The 16,157-nt window shown below is 37.1% G+C and overlaps 1 protein-coding gene across 1 annotated transcript in view; it reads right to left on the bottom strand.

Annotated features, from left to right (window-relative positions):
* The window catches only part of PREP (prolyl endopeptidase), an 85,759-nt gene that overhangs the window by 58,873 nt on the left and 10,729 nt on the right, over positions 1-16,157 (bottom strand). The window contains exons 6-7 of the mRNA XM_015622340.3: positions 15,141-15,262; positions 5,506-5,611 (exon numbers count right to left, since the gene is read on the bottom strand). Of these exons, the coding sequence (XP_015477826.1) occupies positions 5,506-5,611; positions 15,141-15,262 (228 nt within the window). The remainder of the gene's footprint in view (positions 1-5,505; positions 5,612-15,140; positions 15,263-16,157) is intronic.

The raw sequence follows: 16,157 nt of genomic DNA, 5'->3' as shown, positions 1-16,157 counted from the left end.
GCTATGTTCCAAGTTCTATCAGGCAGACATCTATTAAGCATTTTTACTTCCACACATTTTTAATTTTGCACTCCTGTTTCTTCTTTCTTTTCCCAAGATGAATATCCCCCCCTTTTCACTCTGCTTCCCCACTCTACCCTACAAATTTAAGCAAAATAATTCAACCAGCTACTGTGTTATTTGAGGGAAAAGGACTTTTTCTGTCTCTCAGACAAAATGAACTTATTCTGACCAAGGTCTCCTAACATATAGGTAAAAATATTTTTTAAAAATTGTGCCACATTTCTAACCTACAGTAAGTTAGAAACAAAGCCCACAAATGAGCTAGCTAACTTTAATTCTAACAACCCTTAAGTACAGAGCATTTACTCTTTCTAAACTATGACTTAACAACACAAATAAATTCAGAAGTATGAGAAATTTCTTGGCACTAGACTTGAAATAGTTAATAAGTATATAATTTTATATGTCCAGCTGCATGTTGAAGTAGACTAGTTCAGCTAAATCAAACAAGTCCCAAAAATGAAAATAATGAAAAACTATATCAATGAAGTGTATACATGAAAGAGCAGACTTAAATTTTTATTTGATCATATGAAATCTGACACATACCAAGCTCTATATATCCAGTGCAATATTGCCAGATTGCATGAAGTTTTCAAAATATTTAGGTCCTCAGTGAAATGAGAAAAAAAAAATATAAAAACAATCACTATACAAATAGAAAATATAAATGTACAAATACAAAATATAAAAACAATCACTAAATAAGCTGTACAGCTTACTGGATCCCTTTGTGTCAAAGGGATCCAAACTACAAATCACTTCATGGAAACACTAATGGCTTTCACTGAATCCAAGGGCCTCAACCTAGAAACCACAATATTGCTATTCAGTACAAGAAGAGCTAATAACAGGTAACTGGCCTATAAAATGCCTATGACAGGAATAGTTTATTATTGTGATCCCTTCATAGTTGAGGGAAGTCCTAACCTTTGTTTTGCTCCATCCAGACAAGGGAAGTCAGATCTGCCTACTCATCTTTGCTGCTACAGCCAGGATGCTGCTGCAGAATTATACAGTCAGAACACTAAGTACAGGAGCTTCTACAACCACAGTGTGGCTTTAATCCATAAATATACACATGTGTGTTTATCTTGACCTGCTACTCAAACAGGACTTAAATTCTCATGTATCTCAAAGAAATTACATAGTATTAAGGACATTTCTATAACTAGCCTCTGGGATTTTAAAGGACAGATCCAAACACTGGAAGTGATATAAGGGACACAGATGTAAGAGGTCTACTATGGATGGAGATTAAAAAAAAAAGAAAGGGACAGAATAACCTCAGTACAAAATTACTACAAGACTGCAATATCAGTTGTGCCCCTTCAGCTCTGAGGTACATTCCATTCATTTGGTCCTTTCCCTTGATTACTAGTTCCATTACTTTTTTCCTCTTCCTTACAAAACCATAGTCCTGTCTCTTGACAGAAACCTTCCTTGGTCAACCAATTTCAATAATCCAGGAAGCAGTTTAGTCAGTATCACTTTAACAAGGTGTTAAAAACTAGTATAAATAAGTAACTAAGTAGTAAGTAAAATAAGTAACTTAAGAATTTAATGGTCATTTTCAGCTTTCAGTTGCAAATTCAGACTTATCTGCATCTCTGTCTTCAGCAAGCACCTCCAGGATGTAAAAGCATTTTGACTGAAATAATCAGAGCCTATCCAACGTTATTTCACCTCTTCTTTATGGTTACAAAATTGGAGTTGCCAAATCACTCTGTCCTTAAAACAGCACCTATATCAGATGTGTTATCGGCTAGATCACAGGCTACCTATAATACCATCATCCATTTTCTCTCATTTTTCAATTTCCCTCATTCCTTCTTCACCAGTCAGTACAATTTCTGAAATAACTAATATTCACTCAAATAGTCCTGCTAATTCTGTTTTTTTCTGACAGCTTCTTCAAAAATATCTGTGCCTTAATCAGACCATTTTCTCTCTGCTCCCTAGTTTGTACTTTATTTCAGATGCCACAGAAGAAGTGTTCCTGCTTTAATTTTTTTCAATTTGCTTTCAGTTTTGTGGTAATTCTCTTTTCTTTTTCTCCCTTTAATCTTAGAAGCATGTGAGCTACAATCCATGGGAATCTTTCCCAATCAGCACAGGGGTCCAAATCTGTCCAGAGAGGTACCTGTATTTCACATGGACTGAATCATCCTGAGGGAGCACAAAAGAGCAGGAGCCTCAGCTAATGGTCTAAACAGGTACATTCAGTCCAACATTTTATCACATCTACATCTGAAGGTGATTTTCACTTTACCTCCAACACAGAATCTGGCAATTCAGAATTTTGGCAAGCAGAGTCGTTCATTACAGCGTAAGGTAAGAAAATTAATTTCTCATCTCACCCACTTTAGATTTCAAAGCAGTCATTGATGTAACAGCTTTTGGATAAACATGTGGCTTAGAGCAACTTAGCCTTGTTATCACATACCCGACTCAGCCAATAGCCCACTCAAGGAAACGTGTTTACAAGTTTAAAACCAAACAGAATTACTCCACTTGTCCACCCTACAGGTCCTTTAAATCATACACCTCCCTATCAGCCAATATTACTTGACTATGATATTCCAGTGCACTTTCCCTGCACTTTACAGCTGTTAGACTTTATTTCAAGTCTGAGAACACACTTATTTAACACACTATGAATTATCTATGACTTACAATTGGCACTTCTGGGAAAAATCAGAATGGAAAACAGGTTGTTTAAGGAACTCTTTAGAAAGGTAATTGCTTATAACTGTTCCTTCTAATCCACGGATGGGCTCTGAAACTTGATTGTCTCAGGTCACCACAGCCTCCCAGTGATGACAAAACCCTGCTGAATACCGTAATGATCCCAGGTAAGCAGATGCACAGGAAGGGTGCATCTTCAAAGTCCTCTTAAATGAGTACAAGTGAGACAGTGTTGTATGCAACAAGGAGACACAAGTCTCTGAATACTGGAAACAGTGGAACCTAGTGGTGTGTGGGTTTGTATAGTCATTTGACACTCTAACTCAATTCATATTAATATTCCGCGTAAACAGAGTGTCATCCAAGAATTCACAGGAGAGAGCAGTTACAAATATCAAAGCTGGAAGACAAATCTTCATAGACTTTCATATCTTTCATAATCCACAGGGGAGAGAACTTTGACTGGAATTGGCTTAAGTTTAAGATGACAAAAACTTCTGAAGCCTTCTCCACATCTCAGGTATCCATAAGGGTTCTCATCTGACTGAGTCTTCAAGGTATAACAAGATTAAACTTATGCCACAATCTTATGTTCTCACCTCTGCCTGGCCAACTGACCTCCCACACATTCTTGTGAGAGTTGGGCCACTGGGATTCCTGCTTTTCCATCACCACTGATTGCGTTCGAAAGCCAATGGTCAAAAGCAAAGTGGGATTAAGCATCTCCGTATTCTTTCCATAGAAAGCAGGCCACAAATAAGAAACAGGAGACATTCATCCATACACATCCAAGTGAAAAACCAATGATCCAGCAGCAATTCTAGGTTACCCCATTCTGTACTATTGCTGCACTGCTGTCTACTGGATGAAGCAAGGCAAAAGGATCCTTGCAGGATAGACAACCCAGTAAACAGAGCTTTAAACCAGAAAAAAACAGGAGAAAGTGATTCCTGAACAAGTAAGGAAGATGTGAAAGGCAAGCCAAGGGCCTGAGTGGTAACAATGAAAGAGACACAGCAATCCACAAAACAGAGCTGAATTAGATTCTCTCCAAGCACAGGCATGTAAAGAAGGAAGTGCCTTCCGAACAGCCTCATGGATAAAGCTCTCAAACCTGTACTGAGGAATCAGCACACTTGGGTGCCTGCCTGAACTGCCTCTACACTGATGCATATGACATGGGAACAAAGAGGAGGAGTTTGAAGTCTGTGTGCAGTTTCTGGACTATGACCTCATTGGGAAAATGGAGACATGGTGGGATAGCTCACAGGACTGCCGTGGTACCATGGAGAGATAAAGGCTGTTTAATAAGGACACACTGGCAAGCAGAAGAGGTGAGTTGTCTTTTATGTGAAAGAACAGCTGGAATTTGTGGAGTTCTGTCTTGGGACAGTTCAGGAGATGGTCAATAGCTCACAGGTTAAGATTAACAGGAAGGCCAGCATAGGTACTACTGTAGTGGTATATATACTACTATGTGCTACAGAGCATGTAGTAGTAGTGTACTATATGTAGTAGCACATGCTTTGGACTTCCTAATTTGGAAGAAGTAGATGATGCCTTCTTCAGACAACTGGAAGAAGACTCATGTTCACTGGTCATACTCCTGAGAGTGAAAATTCTAGCCTCTGTGATGTCTTCTCTGTGGGAGGACGATGTAATCTAGGGCTCAAGCAATCTAGAATTCTACAGTGCCTTGATGATAACTTCCCAAGGTGATCACAGAGCCAAAGAAAGAAAGGTGCCGTGGTTGATCTGGTATGTACAAACAACAAAGAATTGGCTGCGCATGTGGAAGCTGCTGGCAGCCTTGGCTGAAGTTTGGTTGTAGACAAGTCAGTAGTAGTGTCCCCTCAATATTCTAATAAACAACAGAAAAAGTTCCTTGAGATCCAATGTTCAACAAAGAGCTACAGCAATATTTATTCTGTTTCTGAAGTTTCCAGAGAGAAGCTGAAAGAATCAAAAGAGCTAAGTAGTGCTCTGTGCAAAACACATATTAAGAAATACCTTTCACTAATCCAACAGTCTGGAAATACAAAACCACCAATCAGTAAACCAGCTATCTATGTCAACCATTAACAACAGCCATAGGGTGTAAAGCGCCATACTTCTGGCTTGTACCACTGTGGCTACAAAGCCTAATGCACAAAAGCCAAAGGCTACTCCAACTAGAAGGAAATGAAGGAGCACTTCATGAAAGTGGACTTGAAATATGAGTTGATACTTCTACAGCTTCAACTTCCTCTCTTTCCTCAGCTGTCTTAAAGGTAAAGCTACCCCATGACATTTAGTAACAATGGTGCTACCAAATAACACTGGAGGATTTTTATTTCCTAGCACTATACATAGAAAAAAATGTTATCTATAAGCCAATCACTTTTTGAAAAAAGGTGCTATCAGCATTTGAAGGGAGATACGTGAAATTTTTGAAATACAAAAAGAAGTTTAAACATGTTTATTACTGCTGTAGAATGAAATGGAACATACACTGGTACAGCTGCTTATACTATACCAACTTCTCCTTGTGACCTTTTAAACAAACTACAGAATGAAGAATGGAGTTTTCCATCTACTGATGCATAACAGAAAATGGAATGCTAGCAGTGCTTATTTTATCCGATTTCTGCATTAAGGTGGTTAAGCAATACATGATTTTGAATATATATGTTTTATATATATTTTTTCATTCAAACATAAGGTATTTCAAATATATCATCTTAAAAGGAAGCAAACTTACAGAGCAACACATACCTGTTATACCCTGAGACTCTTTCTGTAGATCACAGTACCACAGTCTGTTCACTGGATCACAGCCTTCTCTGACAGACAGCAGGACATATCGACCATCATCCGACACCTGTAAGAAGTTACAGAAAAATGAAAGACAATTCACCCGCTGGAAAAAAGAAGTCCAACTTGAAAAGTGAGTTCACACATGCAGAAAAATCTAGTGCTGCTGTTAAACAAACATTACAAGCTACAACCACATTATAAATGATCTGATAAAGCTTCTTGGTTCACTTTTGCACATGCCTGTACACACACAACAGAATTTCTGAAATGGTGTCTGCTAGTACAGAAGGTTATCAATCAATCCCTCTTGCTACTCAGGCTTTGCAAACGTCCTACAAGTCTTTACAAAGCTTTTGAAAGTGCAAGTCCAACAAGGAAAGGCAAAAAGTAACAAGAAGTCATCAACTCACAAGGTCTTCCTCTCCTGACTGAGCTGTTATGAGCATATTCCAAAATTACCAAATTTTAATGTTTTATTAACAGAGCTGATAGAGAAGGGCTGTTTAGTGTCCACATTCTTATATGACCATATCTACTGGAAATTTAAACCTCTAGTCACAAAATACAAATCTGGGTTCTTGAAATCTTCCACTTGGCACTATACAGAGCTTCAAAACAATTCTTATAATGAAATTACTTCTTACATACATTTCAGTTTACATTTGCAACATTCGTTATGCAAAATATCTGGAGAATGGGCTGTGCAAAATAAATTTCAGAAGAATTGGGTTACAATTATACACCTAGTCCAACAGATCCACAATTTCAAAGACAGAAGAAAGGGACCTAGTAGAACAGAAACAAATTTCAGTGTATGAAAGTTAACAAAAAAACCCCAACAACCAAACACTTCTTGAAATAAAAACAATCCCCAAATGAGTATTTCCGAATCATATTTTTACAGGCATTTTGTTAAGAGCAAATTATACCACAAAAAAAATCCATACAGCTGAAAGCTTACAAGATAAATAGAAAAGAACACCTAAGATTCCTACTGTAGCCAAAAAACACTCCACTATATGAAACAGCAAAGACATCTTCAACAGGGCAGTCTGCAAAATTGAGATATTCTGCCTTCTTCCTAGAACCAAGTATATCCAGAAATGGAAACCAAGATTAGGTGATCTTTCTTGAAAGACACATCTTCAGCGGTTATAGGTAAGCAATAATTGCAGGTGTAAATTTTAATTAAGAAAATGATTGCCATATGCCGCTTAAACATCTGTCCATACTTGTGAAAGCACCCAGCTCCCTTCACTTTCTCACCTACTGAAAAAACTTAACAAATAATTTTAAGTTGTATATAAAAATACTGATTTCAGTTAAACTCAAGAGTATGACACACAAAAACCCTTTTAGTCACAGTCAGAACCCACATAAATTTATTCTTTGATTCTCTGAATAAAACTGTTAAGAGAGGACTAATAACTTCACCCAAGAAAGAACAGAGATTTGCAAATTTCTGATGTTGTTGCAAGGGCAATTCAGAATATCTGATGACAGCAAATCTGAGTACATCTAATTTTTCCTTCCATATACCCAGCTGGACTAGTTAAAGAGTTGATAGCAGTTTATGTTTAACTCGAAGTAAGAATTCCCAAAGCATCTTGCTGGTGGGATACCAATTACGTGTCTCTATCACTAAAACTATTCTTATACCAGTGAGTTCTACAACCCAAAAGAATTTGACAGAAACAGGACAGGATGGTTGATTGCAGCATACCAAAATGTTCAGTATTATACTGCAGATTTAGACATCCATATCGCAAAGTTACAGTTTGATAAGCAATCCTGGCAGCAGCATCAGCTTATGCACTCTCTAGCTCTTCATACTGCTGTCGTTGCTTGTGTTCATTGCCCATGTCGTGCCAGTACAAGCATCCACCATTTGTTAAGTAAACCACTTCAGGGAACTGATCCAACAGAAAAAATTGCATGTTAAAATAAAACCCAAAAATTTAAACCTCCAATAAACAGAAAAGAAGAAAGAATCCAGAGGAAACAAAACAAAGAATCCAGGAGGGGAAGGGGAAAGAAAAAAACTTAAACAATCCACAATTAAAAAAGAAGAATAGAATCCCCTCTGCCAGATTAGTATCTCAATCAGTTCACTGCTCAGTTGCACAAATGACCAAGCTAACACACAGCAGCAAACAGCTGGAAACATGAGTAACAGGGGCAGAGATTGCTCAAGGCAGTTCAGACTGCAGCACTGACGAATGTGTAATCACAGCCCAAATGCCACTGACCCTACACTGCAAACAGGCAAGAGTCAGGGTTTCAGGATGGCAAAAGGAAATAGGACTTATCAACTATCATTTGAGTTACTCTTACACTGCTACGTCATCTTCATGAGCTGAGCTGCAGTTCCTGCTCTTGGCTCACAATTTTATGAACTGAAATTTCCTACTAGTACCTCACTCAATATCAGAATGCATTTATGGTTCAGCATAAGGGGGACAGCTGCAACATTAGACCCGGTTTCCCACATTTAAGATGACAAGGAAACATATCTCAAGAATTTCTGAGAGAGATCTGGAATGCCAGTCAATGCACATTTCTCTCATTAAAATAATTACCATAATTTCAAATAACACACACTGTTAAAAGGTAAGGCTATAAAGCAATTGCACTTCTTAAAACAACATTTAGTTATCTGTCAAAACAGGACAGAAGAAATCCTGTAGCCTTTCAACTGGAGCTTTTAAAAACCTTCAGCATAACAATGATTTTACTGGCATAAACACAGTAATCTCTAACTCAGGACTAGTAAAGGAAGGATTATTTCAAAGAGCTGATGTTGGTATGTAGGTTTTAGTTTCATTACTACTGTCATTCGGTCAATTGGCAATTTTGAGTTTGTTAGATCTACTATTTCTTAAATATTTCTTGTGACCAACATTACACTTTGCAAACATATACAACAGTATCACTAAGATAGCAGTAGTCCCAACTACTATTTTATCTATTTTGATGCTGTCAAGCATCAAAACCTTCAAATCCTCCTTTATAGTAGCATTTTGGTTTATAGTGGAGTGTTTTCTCTGAGTTGTTTTTTTTTGCCTAGCAATTTTGCTTCAGTGTTATCTGTTCTCTCCATTTTGATGAACAGAAACCACTGCTAAGACAAACTTTAAGAGAAGAAGCATTTTACCCATAACTTTACTGTAATAAACACCAAAATAAGAAAAATTATTTGGAAGTCTAATTAGAAAAAGAATCTTCTAACCACTCAAATCTCATCTTTTGTTACAAAATACAACTAATTCATTATACAAGCCATATAAAAAACTGCAAAAGGCTTATGAGGATCCACAGAAAAAACAAAATGAAATATTTTGTCTAGCAGCAGCAGATTTCAGACCAAAAATTCATACATAATTGAACAAACAATGACAAAAAAGAATGAACACAAGAAAGCTGTTGGGTTTTTAGACTTCCTGGTTTTATGTATCGCTCAACTAAAATGTCAATATGAGAGATATTAGAGTGCCCTACTTTCAAGTCATGTGCATGCCAACAGTAAATATTAATGCAAGTTCTGTGGATGTTACCTGGACAGTCACCACTTCCAGACTGAGGATACAGAAGAGCTCTCTATATTTAATTCACAAGTAGGGGCCCTTAGATAATGTTGTATTCTATTAAGGCAATTATTATTCCCTTATAATTATACATGTCATTCCTTTATAGATAGTAAGCCCAAAAGTTTTACTACCTTTGCCCTTTTTTATAATCAAGGTGGAAAAAACCTAGTAACTGCATCATTTGTTTCTGTGTAACAAGGTACTAAAAATAAAATAAATAAAATTCAATTATTAGATCCTATGCCTGTGTTGAGAAAAAGATAAACTCTCTTCTTAACCACAGGCATTAACATTCTGGTAATCTACAATCTGATTTGCATCTGCAGTTATTTCACAAACTACTGCTCTTCATGCACTGGTACCCTTTGCATATGAAACTGAGCAATTGTCATTGCTATCTAATGCATTTCCAATGAAGCACAGCAAATGAATCACATTAAAAAAAAATAAATAAAAAATTAAAGTTCACAAAAATCACAGACAGAATCAAAGCTTTCCAACAGAGCTAAAAGGTCAAATTACTAACTGTAACGTATCCAGCCATGAAAGATCAGATCATCCAGAAAAAGAAAGATGTGTGGCAATAAAGATGCAACCATGCAACACATGGGATTAAGAACTAGGAACTAAAAACTCATTGCATCAATAAGCTGGATTTTCACACTGCTACAATTTTCACTATATGCTATGAATATAACAGCTTAAAACCACCCAGAGTAACTGAATATATTTTTTTTAAAAAATACTTATTTAGGAATGTACCCAGTCACCATAGTAAAACAGATTCATGACAGCAATTGCTTCCTTAACTTTAGATATATTCTGCACAAAGACTTTTACATAACACCACTGACCCTGGATATGACCCCACTAAGAAGAATTTACATTCAAGAAACCTTTCACTTGCTGTAGAAATTACCTCTTTTGTTGTTTATGAGTATTTTTAAGCTTTCTATCAGATGAACAAAGGAAAATATTATGAACAAAAACCCACAAGGCATGTGGGTTCTACAGAGAAAAAAATAAAATTACTGTAAAATTTGCTGAAACATTTGGCAAGTAAAGAGCAATTACACTGTGTGAACAGCCTCAAGTGTTCTACTATCACAGATGTGCACATGCGCCAGTGCTGCAAGATCTGCCTGCATGATCACGAAGAACCCCCATAGTTGTCTCCTACCCTTTCAAATTCCACTTTTATTATCTCACTTTTTATCAGAAAAAATCAAAGCTATTTTCTTTCCTAGAATAGGAAACCCTTTTGTAAAGGGTTGTGGGTTTTTGTGGGGGTTGTGGGGTGTGGTACTGGTTTGTTGTCCTTTTAATAAAGGAAACCGATAGCTACATTCTGATATTATCATTGCAGTGGTGCCAGAAAGTCACTGAAGCTTGCAAATAGCTCCTATGACATTTTATGTTCTCACAGTGTTTTGAGACATTGAGGATTGGGGCATGAAATCCCTCTCACAAAGCAACCTCTTGGGAGCTTTCTGTCTGCACAATCAAAGCCACCTGAAGCTGCTGCTCTCAGGTTATAAAGGTGCTGTTTTGTTTTCTGTTCGCAGAGTACTGATTTCAGAATCAACCAGATTTCAGAAGCCCTAATGATGGGTGATCACAGGAATGCATAATTTCAGGATGAGGTCAAATATAATCCCCTTCCAATCCCCTACATTCTGAGGTGCAAGCCTGACACACTTTAGGCAGGATGTGGACACAGTTATATGCAAACAACATTCTGATGTGCTCTATCCACACACTCACCAGGTTAGAAAACTTGCTCTGGGCATTCATTCAAATCCCTTATTCCAGCTGGGATTTTATTCTTGGATTTTAGATACAATGTGCTGAGATAAAGAGCACTTCTATTCTGACCATATACTTTTGAGCCTCTGATAACCTTGGGGTTGAGAGAGCCTACCAAAGACAGAGAAAAGGGATTTTAACCCTAGAATATTGTGCTTATGACTATTACAATTCCAACAGAACACCAGGCAGCCTTGCTCTGAAGAGGAACACAGCAGTATGTACACACATATTTACATGCATTCTCTTTCCTAAGTCTACCACAGAATAAAATCAGTAGCTTTCTGGGGTGACAAACATCACACACATTTTTTACTGTGGCTTTCAGCTTGTTTTTGAGCAAAGAAAGCACCAAAGGATCTGGAACCTGGCTATGTAAGAGATTATCAGCTGCCGTAGTGCCATGTGCAGCCATGATTACCTGCCTCTTTCTTAAGAGTAAAATGCTCTGGGCCTACTGCCAGAGCTGCAGGAAGATATTAATACTAGGCTTCTATTCAAGATTCATCCTTGACTAAGACAGTATAAGGCTTTAGAAAAATTTCCACAGCCCTGTTTTACCCAGCAGTGTGTGTCTCACTAGAGCAAAATGACAATGTTTTCAGCCCTTCCCCTCCGTGCTGCTCACTTTTCCCTTGTGGATGCCTCTGCACTGCTGCAGTGAAAACACTATAGCCAGCACACATCTGGCACAGCCTACTTCTCTGTGCTCTGAATTTCATGTGCAAGATCACCCCCCTGGTTTAGACCCATTGATATTAACTGACAGCTCTAAATATAAAATTAAGAATTAAAAAAAAAAATAAAATTGTCAATTCAGAGACAGTGCACAGTGATTGTTAAAAAACATGAAAAATTGTACTTATTTTACTGCTGGCAGAGCTGGGATAGGAGGGTTCTCCTCACCCACTCCTTTCTGTTCTGTTTACTTTCCTGGTGTGGTACCACAGGGACTTCTTGCACTACCAACTGTGAAAGACTGTTATATAACTTATTGTTTAATTTTGAGAATAACAGTCCGTCTGTGAAAGAGAGATATGCTTATTCAGCCTGGAGAAGAAGCAAGAAAATGCTCCTTCAACAGAGAAGCATGGGAAGCCCCTGTTTTCCCAGAGTACATATGACATTGCCAAGGTTTTAAAAATCTTCATACCAGAGTGCCCTCTGCCGGGCTGTTATTCAATTAAACTCTATCCCTGCTCATCACAACTCTCCCACCATTCTAGAATCAGTACCAGAAATGCATGTGCTTTTTCTAGAATAATTAAAAGATCTGATAGCCTCTTTTTCAAAACTTACATATCTGACTAACAATAAACAGTATTTTTCCTCACAAACAATCCATTCAAGTGAAGAGCTGGAAATGCATCTATATTTCTCTGCCAACAGCATTTTCAGCACCACAGATTTTATTTAAATCAAGCATACTTAGGGTTGGTGTTGAATGTATAATAAGGAAAAGAACCGTGGAGCTATTTGCTTGCATACTATCTTGTAAATCTATTAAGCTGACAAAATTTTATACAATGTTCTTTTGTCCTTATGGATGACCTAGTTTCTGATCATCCAGATCTTGAGAATACAAACCACTCTGACTCCCTACAGTGCACCTGAGGTTATTTTTTATGAAGCATCATGGCAACATTATTAATTTTGCAGTCTCTGAAGGATCTCCTTCTCAGGTGCTTTTCACTTGCAAACAACGTATTTGTCTTCTTTGACCTTGGTTGCAAGATCTGCAAATTCTGTTCAAACCTAGGTATGAAAGTTCAACTCTCCCCCCACTGTAGAGAAAGGTTTGGTATTTAAGACTAGAAAACCCACACCATAATTCAACTGTTTTCACTGGAGCTTGGGTAAAACAATGTCTCTAACTAGTGGGACTAGCAAAGCTGTGAAATTAAACCATTTTTTAATTTATCTGACAGGAATGCATGAAAGAAAGCATGCATTTTATAACATGTTGAGCTGTGCAAAGTTGTATTTTAAAATCTATAGCAGCAGCTTAGCACCAAGGAAGTATATTCAGGACAGCACCAAACAGACATATAATTTGATTTTGACTAATGGTATCTTAATTTTTCCCCTATTACTTTGTGGTCTTCTGCTTTCTCAAACACTTAGAAAAACTGACAAGAAAACTTGTTGAAATAGGCTGAAAAGAAGACTTTTACCCATTGCCCAAGGATGAAACCACGTTTTGCAACTGCGCTGTTTTGGTTTGGGTTTTGTTGTTTTGGGTTTTTTTAATTGCAGAATATTTTTCTCCTGACCGTTAAAAACCACTTTTTAATCATTATCACTACAGCAGAGCCATGTGTTACAGCTGGAGCTCACAGCACAACCTCAGAATACTAACTGTTTTAAAGTATTCTCACTTAGAAAAGTTAATTATTATTTGCAGAGGTGGATCGCTGTATTTCCACTCCTCCCTAAAATAGCCTTTCTTCCTAAATACCAATATCTCTGGAAGTTTATTATGTCTCCTAGAGGTCATGAAAACCACCATAAGCAGCCCTACCGATCCTGTAACATCAATTTATTAAACAAAATCCCACATTAGGAAGGTGTTTCTCCATGCACTGTCCTTCCCACTTTCACAATAGTACTGGGGCTGTTCAACACCAGTGGTTTCAGAACTCATAGCTCTGCTACATTCCTTTACCCCCCTGTTCTAAAGCAAAAGTCTAATTAATCAGACTGCAACATGAAAAATGAATGTGCCTTCACAACACGTGTAGTTTATCACATGATACTGAAAAGGAGTACTAATACTAATACTACTACTACTAATAAGCATCACTAATGTGAATAAGGGGATACATCATTACAGGATATTTGTCACCAAAAAAAACCCTTTATTTATAGAACTAGGGAAAAATAAGCATAAAAATGTCCAAATTCCATTTTATTGCCACTTAAACCCAAACTGACTGGTTTTTGAACCATTAAAAAAAAACCCAAGTCCCATTTGCAAGCTTACATTGATATTCAGGCCAGTTGCTAAAAATGTTTCATGAATACATGAAATTGTGTAAATGAGGTTGTGGTTATTTGCAGAACCTACAGATTAAGTCTGATTTGTTAGAGAAAGCACAGTGCCATTACTTTGCTGGGAAGCTCTTCATATTCTCACTTACTGTCTCATTTTAAATCCCACTGTTCAAATTCTTTGAAAGAACCTTTGTTTTCTGGCAGCCTACAATAAAGACACCCCTAACATTTTCATGGGTTCATGTGTTGGAAAGTGACACAAACTGATGATCACATTTTTCAAAAGAGGTTATCACAGAGAAAAGCACGTAAGAACTGAGTACTCCAAACCAGGCTAAAAACACTTAATATTCTTCAAAAGTGTCAGACAAAATAGAGACTATAGAAACAAAATGTCTTATCAAACATAGTAGGCAGGAGAGTACAGAGTATTAGAAGTATTCATCCACAAGAAAAACGTCAGTTCTCTGATAAATGGAATGACCATCACTTCAAAACAGTGCACTCAACTACACATCACTAAATTTAACATGGGGAATAAAACACATTAATTAGGTTTACTGGGACTTTGCACTATATAGTAGTAGTTCAACAAAATAAACTTAGGAAATTAATTCCATTTCCAATAACACAGTCTGTACCATATGTGTGCTGATAAAACTTGTTGTAGGGAAACTTAGAGTTCTCCAATTATACACACAGTATTACATATTTTGACCTGTGTATTTCCATTCCTCAATTAAGAAGAACAAATATATTTATTTTTCAGGGAAGACATTGCAAAATTAAATATAACCAAATAAATATGTGGCAGGGAATATCCAGACATGCTGACTATTAGAAAAAGGTTTTTGCGCGGGAATTAGAAGCTGGGGCTGAACACTGACCAAAAAAAACCAAGAACAGTAACCCATTATCCATCAAATGATGTTCTCTGTCTTGGAATGTGTATCAGGCAAAATGATCTCAGTGAAGAGAAAGAGTTTTTGATTGTGTCATTGCAGGCTGGAGGAGCGATTTAAAGCAAATTAGGCAGTCTTATTTTCAGAAATTCCTAATCAATGATTCTTAGTTCAATTGCCAACTCTACAACACTAATAAAAAGTGTTCTTTTAACAACATGTTTTAAAATTAATGTTTGCTATTAGTTGTTAGAATCTAAAACACAGATCATGACAGTGATATGGTGCAGGATGTTTACCATACCTCAGCTCCACCCATCCATTTTGGTTCATCAGGAAATTCAGCACATAGGATATCTTCTGACTGGTTAGTTCCTAATACGTGATAATGCAGCTTTTGATGCAGATTAGTGGAGGTCTCAGTGCCTAGTGAAATGCAGATATTTAAACCAGCAAGTTCTCAAAGAAATGCAACAATCATATGGAACCCTTAGAAACTTCTGTATCCCTTTGTATAGAAAAGAAATTCAGAGGAGAGAACTTCTCTTCTGAAATGGTTCCAAGTTAAAACCATTCCCCTCCAAACAAACACCCCCCCTACAAAACAAGATCAAACTTCACGCTGGAAACCTGTTTAAACAGGAACCCTTTCCTTTTATTGTTGGTAATACCTTCTTGAAATCTGAAGGTTTATCATTTCAAGCTTTGTTTTTTAGAAATAAGAGCAAGCAAAGCGAAAAAAAAACAAGAATCCCTGCCACCCTCCATTGAAACTTTCATTTCTATTTCACCCAGAGCAACTAAGGGGAGATTTACTGCTAATTAACATTTCTAGAAACCTTCATGCTTGCATTTGCTGAAAATATAAAAGTGATGTATTTTAAAGCACTGCATGAGGTGCCACTTGATTAATTTTTTTTAAAAAAAATTCATTCTTGCAATATTTTCCAAGGCTGGAATCTATCTTGCAAGTCTGGCAAAATTATAGGCTTCAAAAGCAAATACAGAGGCAAAATTCAGGCTCTCTCCAGTTTAACAAAGAGCACATCTCCTGAAGAAATTTTTCAGTAACTCTGCTTTATTAAAAAAGCTGATAAATTTCTTCCCCAGTGATACTCCTCTGCAAGTCTTTCAACTTTGTGTGGTGCTCCTTGAATTTTTCTAGTTCAAACATTTTGTTTTGCTTTGCTGTGAACCACACATGAATTAATCTGGTTGAACAACAAAAACCTTATGCCTCACATTGCTATTCATGAGGTCCATCTCCATGAGCAGTTTATCTACGCCCACACAAATGTGTAAGGGGAAAGATCGAAGTAAG

The sequence above is a fragment of the Parus major genome, chromosome 3, assembly GCF_001522545.3.
Source record: "Parus major isolate Abel chromosome 3, Parus_major1.1, whole genome shotgun sequence".
Lineage (NCBI taxonomy): Eukaryota > Metazoa > Chordata > Aves > Passeriformes > Paridae > Parus > Parus major.
This window is presented reverse-complemented; position numbering and strand designations above follow the sequence as displayed.